At 40.9% G+C, this 21,427-nt stretch overlaps 1 protein-coding gene across 1 annotated transcript in view; it reads left to right on the top strand.

The window, feature by feature from the left end:
• Positions 1-6: 6 nt before the first annotated feature.
• The window catches only part of LOC111744549 (ras-related protein Rab-44-like), a gene marked incomplete at its 5' end in the record, with an annotated part of 28,468 nt that continues 7,047 nt past the window's right edge, over positions 7-21,427 (top strand). Inside the window, 3 exons of the mRNA XM_023535189.1 lie at positions 7-42; positions 17,946-18,047; positions 20,338-20,414. Coding sequence (XP_023390957.1) covers positions 7-42; positions 17,946-18,047; positions 20,338-20,414 — 215 coding nt within the window. The remainder of the gene's footprint in view (positions 43-17,945; positions 18,048-20,337; positions 20,415-21,427) is intronic.

Genomic DNA, 21,427 nt, shown 5'->3' with positions numbered 1-21,427 from the left:
CAATCCTTTCTGTCGGTCCGGCAGTGGCTGAGCAGCGTGGAGGTGAGCTGGTTACCTTCCTAAAAGCACTTATGCTCGACTCCTGCCTCCCCTTTCTTCTCTGCCTATCTCCTACCTGGCCCTCTACTTTTTCAAAACCTGATTCAGAACCCATCGTCTCCGGAAACAAACTGATTCAGGAGTTAATGTGTTCATTCACCCATGCGCCCCCTCCCAGGCTAGCTCCTGGGGACTCGAAAGTGACCAAGACAGACACAGTCCCTGCTCCCATGGATGGGGGCATGAGAAATACGGATTACACCAATAATTGTGTCATTACGATTTCAGTAAGTGCCAAGAGTGAGTGGAACAGGATTAGAGGAAGGGCCCAGAGGGAGTGTCAAGGAAGTTTCCCTGAGAAACGAGTGTTTAAACTGTGTCACAACTGTGTTCTTCTCCCATTCTCACCGCCTCCCCCCACTCCTTGCATTTTTCTAGCTCCAGTGGGTCCAGCTGTGCCCAGCCTAGGAGCAGGACCACACAATGTTTTGGGGCCTCTGTCACAATCCCACAATCCTTCACATGAAGGGAGGTTGATCTACAATGTGAGGGCCCCAAAATCACCCCAAAGTCAGCCTAGTCAGGGCCCACAGCAATAGAACTCTTCTTTGAATTCTGGTTTATCTGTGAGATTCTACCTCTTGACTTATATTTGCATTATATTGCTTTATAAATGCTTTTTACTTCCTGACCATCTTCATGCTCTTTCTCTACCACTCAAATGCAAAATTCTCAAGGCCAAGAGCAAAGTGGACAAGTTGCATACTTTTTTTAATAGGGCCTCAGCTGATTCATTTAAACAACAGTCAAGTAGGATGTCCCAACTCTTTTCACCAGCAGGATCCATGCTTTATTCATTTATTTGTTCAAAATGCTGCCAGCCACTGTTCTAGGGTCTGGGAATTAGAGCAGAAGATAAAAGACAGTATTCCTGTCCTCACAGAACTTACATTCAGCCCTCTACTCAAGCCCATTAGATCATGCATAGGCCCCTTACCTACTTATCACACTGTCACGCTGCTGTAAAGGATCCAGTTACTAGCCCATATCTGTACTGCACTGTGTGCCTTCTGAGAAATAAAACTGCATCTTTGTTATTGTAACCCAGTGCTTTCAAGGGCCCCCAGAGAACTAGCAGTGCTCAACAGATGTTGGATGTTTGAATGGATACTATAATGTTCTGCAGTCAGAATACTGGAGTTTTTCATTTCTTCATCCTTTTGGCTCTAATAGCTATGATTTCTCCCACCAAAATCTGTTTCTGTCATAGTTTGAACTGGCTGAGTTCCTCCTTTTTTTACTCTTAATCCACATCCCTCTCGTTACCAAGAAAAATAAGAAACAAGAATGGAAGCCAGGGTGTCTCAGAAATTTGCTTAATAGAAATTATTTCTCAAAATTATTGAGCCTAAAACATTTATAATAGAGAAAATGTGTGTTTTGAAATATAGAGAATGGCTCTACACCAAGCTAATAATGGAAGCAAGTGGTATGGGTGATCTGGAAGTGATTCCTATTTAAACTTTGGAATTTAGGACATGATTTTTTTTGACAGCACCAGCAATTCATCTTTCTCGTAGTAGTTAAGGACCAGAAGAGACTTTAAGACTTACCTGATCCAGTGGTTTTCAAATTTTCTTCACTGGAATCAGAGTGATGCTTCCAAGGGACTGGGGCAAGGAAGGAAAAGTGTACCCATCACCATACTGGGCCCAGAGCCCTTCATCGCAGTCAGATCCACTCTACTTCTTTCAGTTTTGTTTCTTAAAGGTCCAAGTACAGTTTGTTAGGTAAGAGAGTATCCTTTTGAAAAATCACTGATCTAAGGCAGCCATCTCATTCTCAAATGAAGAAATTGAGGCCATGATGTTTTTCAGTTACCCATTCTATTCCCAGCTGCAAACATTTTTTTTTAATTAAAAAAATTAATTAGGAGTGATGTCAGAAACATGGTGGAGTGAGAGACGTTCCTGGATCTCTCCCCTTGAAACAACAATAAGTTGAATATCTAAAACTCAACAACAAAAAAAAACAACCAAACTGCACACCAGCACATTTAAGCATAGGATCTGCACATAACAGCTACCATAGGTTAGAACCCCAGTGTTAGGCGGTGGACTGGGAGAAACAAAGAAGCTGCCTCTTGCAGCCACTGGAGCTCCTTGTAGGAGGAGAGGGAGGGGAGAAGGTGCAGTGACTTCCCTGAAAGTCCTGCCTGGGAGTGCTGTGAGCTCCAGGCGGCTGGCGGCAGGGCCCAGTCATTCAGGGCAGAAGGCAGAGAAATGGGGGTGGCAGAAAAGTGAGGATGGCAGAGAAACAAGAGTTGATTTTTACCAGCCATGGTTGCAAAACTGAGGCTGAGCCGCAGTCCCCATCTCCCAACCCAGAAGGCCTCTCCCCTCATATCCTCCAAGACAGAACACCGCAGAGCCCCAGGGGAATCTGAGTAAGCACTACCAAAACTGTTGCTAACACTGATGAGGACTGAGACTGAGGGTAGCGAGCACGATCAAACATCCAGAAGGAAAAAAAAAGACATTATTAAGACTTTATATAAAGCAGAGATCCAAGAGGCTTAGATACCACCTACTGGAAACCAAAAGAAAAACACCTTCTTTACAATAAGCTAGGGACCATTATATATTAAATCTTTCTGGAAAAAAGTTAGAATACACTTTCATTAATGCACAGGTGGAAAAATAGGCCATTAAACACCATAAACAACCAAGGTGACAAGGTATCTCAGAAAGAAAGAGAAAAATCTCCAGAAAATAAGTTTACAGACATAGGAATATGTGACTTAAATGACAGAGAATTCAGGTGATACTTCTGAAAAAACTCAATGAGATCCAAGACAAATCAAATCAACAATTTCAGGAACTGAAAAAACAACTAGATGAGCAGAATGAGTTTCTTAGCAAGGAGATTAGAACTCTCAAAAAGAACTAAATAGATATTCTAGAGACGAAGAACACACTGCAATAGTTGAAAAATGAAATAGCAAGCTTTGGAAATAGAGTCAACCAAATGGAGGAAAGGATTAGTGATATCGAAGACAGAAATCTAGAAATAAATTGGAAGGAAGAAGAGAGAAACCAAAGAATGAAAAATAATAAAAGAGAAATACAAGAACTAGCTGATACCATCGGGAGAGGAAACATAAGAATAATGGGCATTCTCGAAGGGGAGAAAAAGGAGCAGGGATTGGAAAGTATTTTCAGACAGACAGTTGACAAGAATTTCCCAAATCTAAGGAATGAACTGGAGTTTGGAATTCAAGAAGTCAACAGAACACCCAATAATCCTAATGCAAAAAGGCCTTCACCAAAACATATTGTATTAAAATGATCAAAAATCAACGACAAAGACAGATTTCTCAGGGCAGCCAGGGAGAAGAAAATGGTAACTTATAAAGGAAAACTCATTAGATTATCCACAGACTTCTCAGCACAGACCTTACAAGCTAGAAAGGAATGGAATCAAATATTCAAACTATTAAATGAAAGGAACTACGAGCCAAGAATAATGTATCCAGCTAAGCTCTCCTTTAATATGAAGGAGAAATAAAGACCTTTCCAGACATACAAAAATTGAGAGAATTCTCCACTATGAGGCCTGCACTACAGGAAATACTGAAAGGGGTCAGCTCCCTTAAAACAAAATGACAAAAAAATACATACATAATTAGGAATAAAGTGACTAGCAGGCTGATAAAAGCAAAGGAGTGCAACCCTTACTAGGAACAAGGCATTATTATACAGAAATAGCCTTGACAAATATAAGGGGGTTGGAACCATAACAACCATATTCTCTGATCATAATGCTTTGAAACTAGAGATCAACTGCAAAAAGAAAGCGGGAAGAACCACAAATACATGGAGATTAAACAACATACGACTGAAGAATAACTGGGTCAGAGAAGAAATTTAAAAAAAGGATCAAGAAATACATAGAAACGAATGATAATGATAGTACAACATATCAAAACTTTTGGGACATGGTAAAAGTGACCATAAGAAGAAAGTTCATATCATTACAGGCCTATCTCCAAAAACAAGAATGAGCCCAGATAAACAACCTACTTCATCTTAAGAGACTAGAAAAGGAAGAACAAATGAAGCCTAAAGTCAGCGGAAGGATAGAAATAATCAAAATTAGAGCAGAAATAAATGAAATTGAAAGTGAACAAACAAAAAACCATATCAAAAATAAATACAACAAAGAACTGGTTCTTTGAAAAGGTTAATAAAATTGACAAATCCCTGGCTAGACTCACTAAAGAAAAAAGAGAAAGGACATAAATAAACAAAATCAGGAATGAAAGAGGGGAAATTATGACAGACACAGCAGAAATACAAATGATCATACACAAATACAACGAAAAAGTGTATAACACCAAATATAATAACCTAGAAGAAATGGACTAGTACTTGGAAAAATACAACCTTCCTAGACTGAATCAAAAAAAAAAAACAAAAAAGAAAACCTAAATAGACCGATCAGCAGTATGGAAATTGAGACAATCATCAAAAACCTACCAAAATGTAAAAGTCCAGGACCAGATGGCTTCACCAGTGAATTCTACCAAACATTCAAAGAAGATTTAAAGCTATTCTCCTCAAATTCTTTCAAAAAAAAATAGAAGAGGAGGCAGTACTTCTCAACTCATTTTATGAGGTCAGTATTACCCTGACACCAAAACCTGGTAAAGATAACACACGTGCGCGTGCGCGCGTGCGCACACACACACACACACACTACAGACCAATATCTCTCATGAACACATGAGATGCAAAAATCCTAAATAAGATACTAGCGAACCGAATACAGCAACATATTAAAAAGATTATGCACCATGATCAAATGGACTTCATCCCAGAGGCACAGGGATGGTTCAACATATGCAAATCGAATAATGTGATACACCACATAAATTAAAAAAATAAGAATCATATGATTATGTCAATAGATGCAGAAAAAGCCTTCAACAAGATACAGCATCCATTTATGATCAAAACACTTATCAAAATTAGTATAGAAGGAAAGTACCTTAATATAATAAAGGCCATATATAACAAGCCCTCAGCCAACATTATACTTAATGATGAACAATTAAAAACCTTCCCTCTAAGATCAGGAACAAGGCAAGGCTGTCCACTATCGCCACTGTTATTCAATATAACATTAGAGGTCCTAGCGAGTGCAATCGGACAAGAGAAAGATATAAAAGGTATCCAAATAGGAAATGAAGATGTCAAACTGTCACTATTTGCAAATGACATTATTCTCTATATAGAAAACCCTAAAGATTCCACAAGAAGACTTCTAGAAACAATGAGCAAATACAGTAAAGTCTCTGGATACAAAATCAAAAATCTGTAGTGTTCCTATACTCTAATAACAAAGTGTCAGAAAAAGAAGTGGAAAAAATAATTCCTTTTGCAATTGCAACAAAAAGAATAAAATACCTAGAAATAAATCTAACGAAACATCTGAAGGACCTATATAAAGAACCTATTAAAAGAAATTGAAGAAGATACAAAGAAATGGAAAGATATTCAGTGTTCTTGGATTGGAAGAATCAACATAGTTAAAATAACCTTATTACCTAAAGCGTTATACAGATTTAATGCTATCCCCATCAAAATCCAATCGGCATTTTTTAAAGAAATGAAGCAAAAAATCATCAGATTTGTATGGAAGTTAAAAGACCCTGAATTGCCAAAGTCATCCTGAGAAAAAAGTATGAGGCTGGAGGCATCGCTCTGCCTGACTTCAAATTATACTACAAAGTGCCAGTAATCAAAACGGTATGGTATTAGCAGCAAAACAGACACACGGACCAGTGGAACAGAATAGAGACTCCAGAAGTAAACCCATATTTATATGGCAATAATTTTTTACAAAAAAGCCAAAATATACAGTGGAGAAAGGAAAGCCTCTTCAATAAGCGGTGTTGGGAAAACTGGAAAGCCACCCGCGAAAGAATGAAACTAGACTGTTATCTATCACCGCACACCAAAATTAACCCAAAATAGAATAAGGACCTGAATATAAGACCTGAATCAATAAAATGCATAGAAGGAATACATAAGAGCTAAACTCAAGGACCTTGGACTTAAAGAGGATTTTATGAATTTCGCCTCAAAGGCAAGGGAAGTTAAAGCTAAAATAAATGAATGGGACTACATCAAACTAAAAAGCTTCTGCTCAGCAAAAGAAACCGTCAACAAGGTAAAGAGACAACCATCTGAATGGGTAAATATATTTGCAAGCAACACCTCCGATAAAGGCCTAATACCCAAAATATACAAAGAATTCATTCGACTCAATAACAACAACAAAAAAAGCGATCCAGTCAAAAAATGAGCAGAGGACCTGAACAGACACTTCTCACTAGAGGACATACAGGTGGCCAACAAATATATGAAAAGATGCTCAACATCGCTAGCTATTAGTGAAATGCAAATTGAAACCACAATGAGATACCATCTCACACCTGTTAGAATGGCTATAATCAACAGGACAAGTAATAACAAATATTGGAGAGGATGTGGAGAAATAGGAACCCTCATACACTGCTATTGGGACTGCAAATTGGTACAGCCACTATGGAAAACAGTATGGATGTTTCTCAAAAAACTAAGAATCGATATACCATATAATCCAGCAATCCCTCTACTAGTATTTACCCCAAAGACTTGAAAACTCATATCTGAAAAGATATTTGCACACTAATGTCCATAGCAGCATTATTCATGGTGGCCAGGACATGGAAGCAACCGAAGTATCTGTCCTACGATAGATTGGCTAAAGAAGCTATGTTACATACACACAGTGGAATATTACCCATCCATAAGAAGAGATGAAATACTGCCATTTCCAACAACATGGATGGACCTTGAAATAATCATACTAAGTGAAATAAGCCAAAGTTGAAAATCACATGATATCACTTATATGAGGGATATAAACCTAAAAGTAACAAATGAACAGAACAAACAAACAGAGACTCCTGGACATGGACAATGGACTAATGGTTACCACAGGGTAGGGGAGAGGGAGGAGGAGGAAGGTAGATGGCGGAAAAAATTAAAAATAAATAAATTTTGCTCTGATAAAAAAACAATTGCAGTTGACATAAAATATTATATTTGTTTTAAGTGTACAGCATAGTGGTTAGACATTTATATACCTTACAAAGTGATCACCTCAATAAGTCTAGTTAGTACCCACCTGGCACTATATAGACTGTTACTAGAATATTATTGACTATATTAACTATGCTGTACTTTATATCCCCATAACTGTTCTTATAACTGCCAATTTGTACTTCTTAATCCCTTCCCCTTTTTCACCCATCCACCAACTCTGGTGACCATCAATTTGTCTTCTTTATTTATGCCAGTGGTCCCCAACATTTTTGGCACCAGGGACCAGTTTCATGGAAGACAATTTTTCTGCAGACCGGCAGTGGGAGGGGATGGTTTCGGAATGATTCAAGCACATTACATTTATTGTGCACTTTATTTCTATTATTATTACATTGTAATATATAACGAAATAATTATACAACTCGCCATAATGCAGAATCAGTGGGAGCCCTGAGCTTGTTTTCCTGCAACTAGACGGTCTCATCTGGGGGCAATGGGAGACAGTGACACCCGAAGTATCTTGCTTATGTCCAGTTCACTTTATAATTTCGTTTCGGTGGTTGTCACTGCAGAAAACCCTGCTTTACAAAGATAGGATGTTGGAAAAGGAAGCAGGCTTCTCAGTGCTTTTGTGGCAATCTCAGGATACTCTGCCTTAACTTTAATCCAGAATGTATGGAGATTTGAAGTTGTCTCAAACATACTTTTAAGGTCATCATCATTTACAGTCGCAAGCAGTTGATCCTCTTCTAGCATGGACAAAGTCTACTCACCTGGCTTATTCTCAAATGAGTCTCAGATCCATTCTTTCCCAGTTTGGAGGCCTTTTGTGGTTGGGAAGTGATGCTTAAACTTTTTGAAAGTCGAGATAGGTGATCATGCACCAGCTGGGAGAAAGAAGGCTCTGGCTCATTCTCTTTCAAAATCTGCTAATGTTTGAAACATGTCAAAAATCCCAACGTTCACTCGTCGCCCCCATAATTCCAGTTTGGCTTTGAATGCAGCCATTTTATCTGCCGACTCGAACACAGTTGTCATTCTCCTCTCAAGTGACAGATTGAGTTGGTTAAGCAGGTTGAATATGTCACACAAGTAAGCAAGTTTTGTGATCCATTCTGTGTCACAAATGTGCTGCCAGTGGTGACTGTTTTTCTAAAAGAAATCTCTGGAGCAGCTCTCATAGCTCAAAAACTCTGGCTGGTGATCTGCCTTTAGAAAGCCATCTCACTTCTGTGTATAAGAGAAGGCGTGTGTACTTTGTGTCCATCTCCTCACAGAGCTGCATGAACAGATGAGTTAAGAGCATGTACTTTAACGTGGTTTGTAATTTTAAACACATCCTGCAAAATGTAGTTAAGTTCAGGTGACATTTTTGGCTAGCCAGCATTTCTCTATGGATGACACAGTGCGTAGACTCACATTCAGAAGCGACTTCTTTGACCCGAGTAGTGAAACCAAAAGTCATCCAGTCATGGCAGCCTTTCCATCCATGCATATACCGACACAAAATGACCAATTCAGTTTTCCTGATATGTATGTAATCATTCAAAGACTTGAATAGTTCTACAGCTGTGGTGTTGGTTGGCAACAAAAATGCACATAACATAGCCACATGCACACGCTCCTGAAAAATATATCTCACAAAAACAAGCACATTGCCTTGTTGTCAGCATCAGTAGACTCAACCTGGATCACGTGCCATGGTGACTCATTAATCCTCTCTAACAGCTGTGTCTCAATCCTCTGCTATTTCATCAATTCATCGAGTTATGGTGCTAGCCAAAAAAGGAACATGTGCCACCTTTAGAAGTGCAGCTTCTCCTAAAAGTTCACGACAAATGTCATTTGCAGCAGGCAGGATCAACTCTTTACCCATAGTAAAGGGCTTCTTAGCTTTAGCGATGTGGTTAGCCACTGTGAATGATGCTCTCAGTGAAGACATATTTGATGAAGTGGTGGCCTTCAATAACTGCTTCTGTTCTTCATGTTCACGATTGTTTTTTTCTTTTGAGAAACCCCAAAGGTTTGTCTTTTAATGCAGGGTACTTGGTCTTCATGCGGTGAAGCAGTTTTGAAGCTTTCATGGCTTTGTTGTCTGGCCAGTTGCTTCACATTATACAAAGTGAGCTTAGAGAATGTGAATCACCTATTGTAATGAACCCATATTTTAAGTAAGAACTGTGGTATTTTCTTTTAAATGCAACTTTCTTTTTCCTGGCGGTCTTAAGAGTCTTCTGCTGTCTCATTATTGGGTCCTTCGCCCTTTGTAAAGAAGCTCTCCAGTAATGTTTGATTTTTACTCATTTTGGCTAGGGTTAGTTTATGGGCTTACCAGAAATGTGACTGAGACAAATGCGCAGCGCGGGAAGGAGGCGTAGATGGAAGTGGTAAATGAAATAAGGAACAGGCCACGTGCAGACTAAAATAAGCTTTGAATTCTGACTTAAAGCCTGCCACCAGATGCAGCTGTACAATTGAAGTACATCAACTCACTTGCTGCTGTAAAGCCCGCCACCAGATGCAGCTTAATTGTCACTTGCCATTCACTGATAGGGTTTTGATATGAGTCTTCAAGCAATTGATTTATTATGGTCTCTGTACAGTTAAATCTCTCTGCTAATCATTAGGCATTAGATTCTTGTAGGAGCACACAACCTAGATCTTTCTAAAGTGCAGTTCACAATAGGGTTCACATTTCCGTGAGAATCTAATGCCTGATTATCTGAGGTAGAGCTGAGGTGGTGATTTAGTGCTGGGGAGCGGCTGCAAATACAGATGAAGCTCCACTCACTCGCCCACCACTCACCTCTTGCTGTGCAGCCTGGTTCCTAACAGACCATGGACTGGTACCATGTTGGGGACTCCTGATCTATGGGTTTGTTTCTGTTTTGTTTGTTCATTTATTTTTTTTCCTACATATAAGTGAAATTTTATGCTATTTGTCTTCCTTTATCTGACTTATTTCACTTAGCATAATACCCTCTAGGTCTATTCATGTCTCAAATGGCAATATTTCATTCTTTTTTATGGCTGAGTAATATTCTATTGTATAAATGTATCACATTTTCTTTATCTGTTCATCTGTTGATGGACACCAGTTGCTTTTATATTTTGATTATTGCAAATAATACTACAATGAACGCAGGAGTGCATATATCTTTTTAAATTAGTGTTTTGGATTTCTTCAGATAAATACCCAGAAGTGGAATTGCTGGGTCATATGATAGTTCTATTTTTAATTTTTTGAGGACCCTCCATACTGTTTTCTATGGTAGCTCCACTAATTTGCAATCCCAACAGTGCACAAAGGTTCCCTTTTCTCCACACCCTCACTGACACTTGTTGTTTGTTGATTTATTGATAATAGTCATTCTGATAGGTGTGAGGTGATATCTCATTGTGGTTTTAATTTGCATTTCTCTGATGATTAGTGACTGTCAAGCATCTTTGCAAATGTCTTTTAGCCATCTCTATGTCTTCATGAGAGAAATGTCTATTCCAGTTCTCTGCCCATTTTTTAATTGGATTGTTTGGGTTTTTTTGTTTGTTCATTTGTTTGTTTGTTTTTTGGTGTTAAGTAATATGGGTTGCTTATATATATATTGGATATTAATCCTTATCAGATGTATCATTGGCGAATATCTTCTCCCATTTAGTAGGTTGTGCTTTTGTTTTATTGATGATTTCCATTGCTGTGCAAAAACTTTTTAGTTTGATGTAGTCCCATTTGTTTACTTTTTTGTTATTTGTTTCCCTTGCCTGAGGAGACATATCAAAACAAAAAATTGCTGAGAGTGATGTCAAAGAGTTTACTGCCTATGTTTTCTTCGAAGAGTTTTATAGTTTAGGTCTTAAATTTAAGTCTTTAGTGCATATAGAGTTTATTCTTGTACATGGTGTAAGAAGATAGTCTAGTTTCATTTCTTGCATGTATCTGTCCACTTTTCTCAACACCATTGATTGAATAGATTAACTTTACCCCATTCTATATTCTTGCCTTTTTTGTCTTAGATTTAATGACCATATAGGCACGGGCTCTTTATTGTGCTCCATTGGTCTATGTGTCTGCTTTTATGTTAGTACCATGATGTTTTGATTACTGTAGCCTTGTAGTATAGTTTGAAATCAGATAGAATGATACCTCCAACTTTGTTCTTCCTCGAGACTGCGGTGGCTATTTGGGATCTTTTGTGTTTTCATATAAGTTTTGGGATTACTTGTTCTAGTTCTGTGAACAATACCATTGGTATTTTGATAGGGATTGCACTGAATCTGTAGATTGCTTTGGGTACTATGGAAATTTTAACGATGTTAATTCTTCTTATCCATGAGCATGGTATAAGCTTCCATTTATCTATATCTTCTTTAATTTCTTTCTTCAAAGTCCTATCGTTTTCTGAGTATAAGTCTTTTACCTCCTTGGTTAAATTTATGCCTATGTATTTTATTCTTTTTGATGCAATTGTAAATTAGATTGTTTTCTTAATTTCTCTTTCTGATTGCTGGATATTGGTGTATAAAACTGCAACTGAGTTCTGAATATTAATTTTGTATCCTGCCACTTTACTGAATTAACTTATTATAATAGTTGGTGGATTCTTTAGAGTTCTCTATATATGGTATCAAGTCATTTACAAGTAATGACAGTTTTGCTTCTTCCTTTCCAATTTGGATGCCTTTTCTTTCTTTTTTCTTCCTTTCTTTTTTTTTTTTTAATTGTGGCTAAGACTTCCAGTATTATATTGAATAAAAGTAGTGAAAGTGGACATCTTTGTCTCCTTCTTGATCTTAAAGAAAAAACTTTCAACTTTCCACTGTTGATTATGATGTTAGCTGTGGGTTTGTCATATATGTCCCAGCCATAAACATTTCATTGTCCCACAATATCTGAATTTTGATATATACCAGAGCTGGACAAGGGCAGTTCAAATAGTCTGGGATTAGTAGGGATGAACAGAGACAAATTTATGCAACTGCCCTCTCTGCCATCAGTAGGGAGGTGTAGTTTCTAAGACTCCTTTTTTTGCACAGAGACACTGGGATCTAGCAGGAGAGATGGAAGATTAGGTAGTTGATGCTGATGATGGAGGTGAAGAAATATCAGAGAGCCATCATCTCAGCTTGAAGCATGAGTTCCCCAGCACTGGGTGTCTGTCATATTCCTGCATGGGGTGGGGCTGAAAAGTATTGTCAGCATGTACCCAGCAAGAGTCCCCTTAGAGCACTAGAGCATCTATGGGCTTAGGAGGACAAACTGAGATAGCAGATTTGTACATGGTTAACTCAGAATTATCAGCGTGTGGATGGGATGTTTTTGTATAATTTGTAGTTTGAGTTTTGCTTTTAAAATTAGCAAAAGATATCATTAAACTCTAAATGATGAGTCCAAATCTGGATGAACATCAGGATCACCTCTGGAGCTTTCAAACAAAACAGATGCCAGGGCCTTCTCTCCCAGATAGAATGGTTCAGGGACTGGAAATTTAAAAAAGAAAACAGTTTCCCAGGTGATTCTCAGCCACTATGGTTCCCAGCCTAAACAAGTGCTTCTCAAACTCCAATATGCATAGGAATATCCTGGACATCTTGCTAAAATGTAAATCTGACTCAGCAAGTCTGGCCTGGGGCTAGATTCTGCATTTCTAACAAGTACTCAGGGAAGTGATGCTGCTGGTCCAGGTGCCACACTTTGAGAAGCAAGGCTCTAAATTATATTCAAAGATGTTCATGCCCCTTCAACAAGAATTTTCTGAGCCTCTCCCACATGTCCATCACTCTCAAGGCACTCCAAGGGACTCAGTACAATGGACCCAGTTTGGTAGCCCAGGGTTTTACGAGCAAGTGCAGGAGGCTGTGTTAGATGGCGGACTGTGTGTTGCAGGTGTGGAACAGTGGCATCATAAATGCAATTATTCTCCATATTCTTCAAAAGCTAACTCCTTCTGCCTTGGCAACCAGCAATCAGAGGTGTCAGGTGATAGATTCAAACTTGACACCTAATCTGATCAGAGAGGAACTGAAAATAATAAGTACTTTGTATTTGTGGAGCACCTTGTTTTCCACCAAGCTTCAAGCGCTTTGCTAACTCCCTTACCTGGGGAAGGGCAGATGGAGGGGAGCTTTAATAACAGGCTTCAGTTTCTGAAGCCTTATTGTTAAGTGAATGCTGGCCACCTATTCCCAGTACCCCTTCTTCCCACAAACTGAAAAGCAATGCAAGAATAAAAGGCTGAAATTGCCCCAAATTATACATGGCAAAGACTTACTCTTGGGAGAGATCGTGTGGGATGGGAACAGATGCTTGGAGGAGGTATCAAGTTCCCTGAAAAGGAAGTTCTTACCATCCCACCTTGGCCACTTCCTGGCCATGACACTGAGGCCAGTCACTCAATGAAAGAGTAGACTGAAGGCTCTGAAAGGACCCTTCTGGCCCCCACAGTTTTTGGCATTGGTTCTATGTGGGGGCCAGGATAGGGCAGGAGTACGTGTCCATCAGAGGACCCTAGAGGGTCCTTCCAGCACAGAGGGAGCTAAAACTCTTTGGCACAGGAGAACAATCACTCATTCTGCTTTATGAGGTAGGAGTGTCCTACCCCCATTACTGTTCTCCCACTCCACCCTTCCTAGCCCTTCCCACCTAGGCAGCTTTACTTTGCCCACAGGCCTTCTGCAGAAGAAGCCCAAGCTGGGCTGTAATACACTTTGTGCTGATTCCTTACCATCTTACATTTCCTACACACCATACAGGAAATCAAAGCAGTTAGTCATTCCTGCCAACTCAGCATTCCCAACCTTCCCCTACCTCCTCATCTCAAACTAAAGAAAAAACTAATTGAGCTCTAAGGGCTCCATGCTTAGCCCATGGGACACACTGGATATCTGAAGATTTTGGGGCCCATATCAGATAGAGATTATAGGATTTGATACAAACCTGAGTGGCTGGTATTTCCCCAAATCCAGATTGTTTGTCCCTAGCATCTGCAGCCCTGACATGTTGGGCTTCTATATGAGATCTTTTTGTCATTCTATAGTAGTATATTGTTAGACCTATAAGTCAAGGAAGTGGAATATGACTGGCATCAGTAAGCCAACAAGACCAGTGTCTTTGAGCTAGAAAAAAACTTGTAGATCAATCTAATGCAGCCTCTTGTTTTATAGATGAGAATCCTGAGATCCAGAGGGAGGAAATGACTTGTCCAGAGGCACCCACAGCTTGTCAGATGGTACAGCCAGAACTAAAATCTAGGGCTTTGCCATTGCATTATGCTTCTCTCTCGACACATGGCCCATGGTTGAAATCTGCTTCTGAAAAATAGGTGTCTATTTCTTTTTCAGTCCTTCTAGCTTCCATCTCAAAGCAGAACAATTTTCAGCTGAAACGGATCAGGCCTACTTTCCTCTCCTTTCATGGACTGCTTTTTAATTCTCGTTTTGTGATCTTTGTCATTGGTGACAATGTACAGCACAGAGCAAAAAATAGCAGTTTGATTTTTTCCCCACATTCCAAGTTGAGCTTGAAGTGCTAGCAGTTTGAAATGAACTACACAAATAAATCTTGTTTTGACTCATAGTCCAGGGGTGGATAAATATGGAAACCCCCAAGATATAATTTTGCAGTCATTTTTTTCTTAGTATAACTGCATACTTTAATGTGCTGAGAAATTTTTTTGTTCTGGTAGCATTATCCCGGGTAAGTGCTTTTCTTGCCTCCCAGCAAATAGATATTAACACACACACACACACACACACACACACACACACACACACACGCTACAACCAACCAAATCCAACAGCTGCACATTCTGAGCTGAATGCCAGTCCTCTGCTTCAAATTGACAGTCCTTGTTATTTAAAGCCAGAGATGTGTAATCTTTTGAATTCCAACATGTCTGTCTTCCAACAAGCTCAAGTTCAAAGAAAGGCAACTAAAGTGATGGAAGGTATAGAAAGGCTTCTGTGTCAAAGTGAGAGGACAGAAACCAGCTTTAGAGGCTATGTGACAGCTCATAGAAGAGAGAGTTGGCGAAAAGGAGCAATTGGGGCAAGCCCTACTGAGGAACAGCAGAGCCACAACAAAACCAGTTCTTCTACAGAGAGATCATGTGCCTACCTAAGGAGCTTCCATTCCTTCCCTCTGACCCAGCACACATATGGGATTATATCAACATCTATAGATGTGTCAACAGACCTTAGACTTGTTCTTCAAAGGAGGTGGCTTTGGAGTTTTGAAAGGAAGTGTTGCTTCTCTGGTGGATAATTATGAGCATCTTTGTGCCAAGCAATAAATAGGCTGAAAACCTAGTTAGGTGTGCAAAAGGTGTGAAGTTCAGGCAAATAGCTCAAGACTTGAGGTTAAGGTGAGAGAAGACTATGAGACACTTGCCCCAGCCCCAAATCCTCCCTGTGGCCCTGTGTAAGAGATTAATCTTGGGTCAGGGTGACATCCACTGACTGCCCATGATAGCACGCTCTCCAGCATTATGTGTGTTCTCACTTATTTTTGCCATATCTTTGGAGAAATGCCTGATTCTCCTTCATCAGTGGAAGGCTAGTGCCCACTGAGAGGAAGCAAGTTGTCCAGAGCATCTATGTAAGAGGAACAATGCAAAGAACAGAAACCACAGCTCCAGCTGGGGACTTGGCTTTTTTTCTGCTTCTTCTAAGCTCTTTTACTTTTATATCCAGGAATTTCCTTAAAGAATAAGACTGTCTCTTTTTTTCCCAAGAGGCACAGTGCTGTGTTTGGTGCACGGGGCTCAGATGTTGGACTTAAAGGCTGTTCCCTACTTCAATCCTTTAGTTCCTAGCATCCCCTTTGCAGGGGAGGAAACTGAAGCCATCACCCACTCCAAGATGCCAGAATCAAGTTAGAATTATGCCCTAGGATTTCAAGTCTGATGTTCATATTTTCAGAGAGGTTCCATGTGAAGAAATCCCACGAGCCTTAGTCATTCCTCACACATCGATCTACAAATATCTCTCCTCTCTTTCTCTCTCTCTCTCTTTCTCTCTCTCATGTGCTCCAAACAGCAAGCCTTTTGGCCCATTTCCCTGTTTCCTCCTCTTTTCTTCTATTTCTGTGAAAAACTCTTCACCCAAGTTTAGTGAAGCACAGTCAGAAAATGGGGGTATTCTCATTAACCAATACTCTGGTAACAGGGAGCCACAGCATTGTCTACATACCCACTTATGGAATTATTGGAATATGGTGCAATCCACTTAACACATCAACTACAGTGTACATAATTGAATCTATTTCGATGGGTCAGAAGACACTGTAAGATCTTATAGTGCCTTTGAGTCATCTTTACCAGCATTCATTATCATCTCACCATGGATATATGGAAATATTGCTTTTAGAGAGTTCTAGTTTATAATACACTAAATAGCAGAGAGTTCTTTGGAAATCAGAATGTAGAGAAAAACGTTAGAGAATTGTGGGCCCATCTACCAAAGTGTCCTCATAACTCATTGACTTTGATGATGAATGTTCTTTTGAATTCTCTGAGCCTCAACACTCATTTAGTAAAGGAGAAATTTTTCACTGTTGAAAACAATAAAACAAATGTGTAGATTAAGGAAACACTGAGGCTTAATTTCAAATGTAATTGCATTTAAACTTAAAATAGGTGTACCTATTGGATGGAGTTTGGACATGTATTTGAAATGGTAATCTAAAGTAGCTGAACTGTTAGCAAAATAATAATGGCTTATTAGCTTCTTATCTCACAGCTCTCTCTATTAAAACATTTAGCTACGATAAATTATTTTGTTATCAAATTATGATTAAAAGACCCTGAATAAATATCTCACACAGTAAAAATAACAACCTTTTTAAAAGTGAACGTTACCCTGTTTACTCATTGAATAACTGTGTGTCCTGGGCCCTCTGCCTGCCCTCAGGAGAGAGATGTGCAGCATACTCATTTTACAAGGGAGGGCACCCAGGCTGTAGAGACTCTGGGTGGCAGGCTCCTGCTGACCCGCCACAGCCACTGGAGGAGTAAATAGGGTTAACTTTGCATAAACGTGTTACTTCTGGCCCAAGAAGTCCAGCCACACAGTTCTTCCCCATGCAGGGCTTCTTTTAGAGCAGAGCACCCAATGACAGGGCTCTGTGATGTCCCATGCGGTAACGTACAATGAGGCACACAACAGTCATTTATCAGGCACTATGGACCCAATTCCATGAGTCAGATTTGGACTCAACCCTCAGGGAGCTTATATACCCAATATGAGGCCCCTGGAGATGCCCCTTCTAATCACAGCAGCCCCAATAGCAGCTCCAAACCACATTACATTAATTCCTTTTGTTCATTCTGGCTCATTTTGATGAAGTCTAGTCAGTTAGGAATGCCTTCAGGGGTGCCATAAGCCCTGGAAAAGGACACACAGTACATGGGTATCAACTGTGCCCCATCCTGCTACCCACTCCCAGTACGCCCGGGGAGCCGCATGTTTCATCCAGCATCCAGGGAGAGTGGTGAGGGCTGGAAGAGTCACTGCACTGACGGGTACTGGAGGTGCCCAGAGGCAGGCCTCAGGTGCCTTACAGAAGCCTTATTAACTGAGGCTCTCAGAGAAGGTGGCTCTCCCCGTCAGCTTTCAGGATGATTTTAATATTACTTGGCCTCTTATGGCAGCAGAGGATTCACAAGCCAGATTGTGTCTTTCCAGCTAGCATTTCAAGCCTGCCCTTTCATGTTCTCTTTATGGATGCTTTTCTCAGTTGGGGGATTGTCTGTTTTTCAGGAAGCTGTGGGAGACTGCATTCCTGTTCTTCTGCTGGGCAATAAAATTGACAACGAGAAAGAGCGGGAAGTTCCCCGGGGCCTTGGAGAGCAGCTTGCCAAGGTAAAGAGCAGGCATTTCCATCTCTATGGAGAGGGTGGGACCCAAGGGCAGTCAGGCATGTCCCAAAGCATTTTGGTGGGAGCCATCTCTGGAAGCCTCCTGGGAAGGAAGCAAGTAGGCAAGATGGGTGTCCTGGCATCATGGGAATGGTCCAGCTCCTGCACATGCGGAAATTTCCATAGAAAGCTACAGACTGCAAAATGGAGTTGGCTAGGGATGACTAGAGTATGGGGAATTTCTCCAAACTCTTTTCCTCAGGACTCAGATTTATAAATTCTTAGGTAGTAAGAGGTTACTTATTTCAGTTCCCATCAAATGCTCGAATCCCATCATCTTTGTTTCCACTTGATCACCTTCAGGGATGAAACACTCACTATCTGCAGGCTGGTTCTTCTTTGGACAGCTCTGTTAGAGAGTCCATCCTTTTTGTCAAGATTGAGCTTCAAAGCTGTGAACTCAAATGCAGGGGGCACACTGGATATCCTAGCAATGAAACAAGCAGCAGCTCTCTTGCCCAAGCCAGGAACCAACAGGCTTGATGGAAATCAGGCAGCAAGACATGTGATGCTTATTCCTGGGCTGCTCACACTGCCTCAGAGTGGTTTTAAGGGAACTCGGTGTCCAGGAAGATGGGGCGCTATCCAACCCCAGGATTTATAATTCTTAGTGTGCTCACTCTAAACAGGGGCTCATGACCTCATAGGCTGGGGAAATGGCACAGATAATAAGATTCAAGGGAAAAAGAGGCAGAAGGGCCTGGTAGGTGTTCCCGTGGAGGGTCACCGGGCAGCTACATGTCCATAGTCCCTCCTCCTTAATTCCAAAATCCAAAAAGCTGAAAACAGAAAGAGTATTTGCATTTCATCTGGCAGAAAAACCTTACCAGAACTGACACAAGGCTATTTATGGTCTTTGTGTACTACATTTGGAATGAATATTCAAGTTTTTCACTGAAGAAACATTAATACATTTGATGATAGGGTACTATGCCAGGTTCACCCAAGGGTATCATATAATATGTAGTATATACATGCATTATCTTTCTGAAACTCAGAATTTCTGGATTCTAAAATATATCTGGAAATTTCTGGATTCCTAATTATATCTGGATCCAAGGAATTTGTTTAAGAAACTGCTAGCCTGTAATTTTATCATCTCATTTTTTTCTTTCTTTTTCTTCTTCTTTTTTTTTTTTTTTTTTTTTTTTTTTGTCAGAAGAAAAAGAAAAACAGAAACCCTGAGAAATTAAGTGATTTATTCAAATTATCACAACAGCTCCCCAGCAGTGGGGTCAGGACTTGAAGCTGGAAGACAAATCATGCCTTCCAATTCTAGGTTCTATGCACCCCTCCCTCCCACACCATGGAACCTTCATTCTTTCACAAACTGACCAAGAGTCAGAGTCTGGCAGAAGTGTGTCTGGAGGGAAGGGTGATGAGGGCAGAGGATAGAGCTGGATCTGCAGGGTGTGGAGCAGGAAAGATGAACTGGGAACCAGCATTTGCAGAGGCTCCTGATCTACAGCCACAGAAGTATCCTCACTAAACTGTACACATCCCCACAGGACATCAGCCTCCAGGGCTCTATTCCACGAGCATTGTTATAAGGAAGCAGGACAGTTATTAATGGGAGTGATAAATGGAATATGATGAACCTTGGCCAAAGGCCACCACCATGCATGCAGCACAGCCTTCACCTAGTGAAGTGATGGACAATTGTCCTGTGGCACCAGTGCTGACAGCCTGAGCAGCTAGAGTGTCAATGAACTGGTGTGAAGGAGAATTCCTAATGGAGTGCCTTAATGACATCTGTCCCAAGGCTCATGGCATGCCAGTGTCCTGGGAAAAGCATGCTGCTGGGAGCCCTGCCATTGACTAAATATGTGGCTAGAGCAGGCCCACCACTTATATCTTCTCTAGCCTTTGCTTCCCTGCCTGTGAAGTGGGAAGAATATCACCCACCCCGGCCTTTGTGTCTTTGCCTGCATCACAGGCTGGTATAAAAAGGAAATGAGCATATACATGCTCTACCAGAGAGCAATTTGAGAAAGCATAGGACACTAAAGCAGCTTACAGCCTTGTTGTTTTACAGCTGTTATAGCTCACCAGGGAGATAGTTTGCAGGACTGACTGACATCGGTCAGGTGGCCGGAGGAAACAGAGATCGACCTCTTAAAGAGTGAGGAGGGGGCCAGGATATGGGTAAATGCAGGTGGGGTATTCTCCCCCTCCCCACCCCCAAGGCTCCCTCTAGCTGCTCTCTGATTATTCCCTCTGTTTTATGATTCTAGGAGAACAATCTGATCTTCTATGAATGCAGTGCCTATTCCGGTCATAACACCAAAGAGTCCCTCCTCCATCTGGCCAGGTAGAGACAGAACTCAGCAGGTGACATGACTCTGCTATGCAGGTCTGGTGGGAACCTCTGCATTCACTACTCCCCACCCTACTCCCACCCCTGCCCGCCTCTGGGCCTGTCTTCTGTCTGCCTGAGACTTCTGGGTAAAGGGGCCAGTGGCCTCGGCCTTTGTCTGGGATTTCAGGAGTCAGGGACAGCCTTCTGAAACACAATAATGCCAAAAATGAAAGCCTCTCTGCATGTCATTCAAGGCTGCAGTCTTCTTCTGGAGTCTTAAAGGAATCCTCTTTTTAAATGCAAATGATCCTGGGAAAGGTCAAATCATAGGTCTCTCAACACTGGCTAATATCTTAGCAGGGATTAGTTGGCAGCCAGCTGGAAGCAAGAATAGTTAGGGCTGGGAAGTGGGGGGCGAGGAGCCGAGGGGCCGAGGAGCTGTGATTTGGAACCAGAGGCACCCAAAGCAATGGTTCTCAAAGACTGTTTTCATGGAAAGACTGGTTCCACAGCCTCTGCCTACACCAAAATTAAGAAAACAAAACCACATAGGGCCTCACTTGGGCATTAGCTTATTCATTCATTTAGGCATTCATTTCATTCCATCCATTCACCCATCGAACAAATACTTAATAGTGCTCATTTTGTGCTCAGCATTCACTCAGCATCTAAAAATATTTTTATTTGAGTAATTTAAAAACCCGGAACAACTCCTTCTATGCATTAGAGAGGTTATAGAGTTATGGGAGGCCTTGAGGAAAGTTCTAGGCTTCTCTGCCACCGATTCCCAGAGCAAGTCACCCTTCCTCTCTGAGCTTTGCCCCTAATGTAGGAACATCAATCATACCTTCCCTGCCCTCTCACAGGTTGTTGTAAGAATCAAAAGAGATTCTTAAGGTGAAAGCACGTGGGCTATATAGACCAGGGATAAGATCCTTACCACAAGGGGTCCCCAACCCCCAGATGGTGGACTAGTACCAGTCTGTGGCCTGTTAGGAACTGGGTCGCATAGCAGGAGGTGAGCA

The sequence above is a fragment of the Pteropus vampyrus genome, unplaced genomic scaffold, assembly GCF_000151845.1.
Source record: "Pteropus vampyrus isolate Shadow unplaced genomic scaffold, Pvam_2.0 Scaffold137, whole genome shotgun sequence".
Taxonomy (NCBI): domain Eukaryota; kingdom Metazoa; phylum Chordata; class Mammalia; order Chiroptera; family Pteropodidae; genus Pteropus; species Pteropus vampyrus.
Note: the sequence above shows the minus strand (reverse complement) of the source record. Positions and strands in the feature narration are given on the sequence as shown.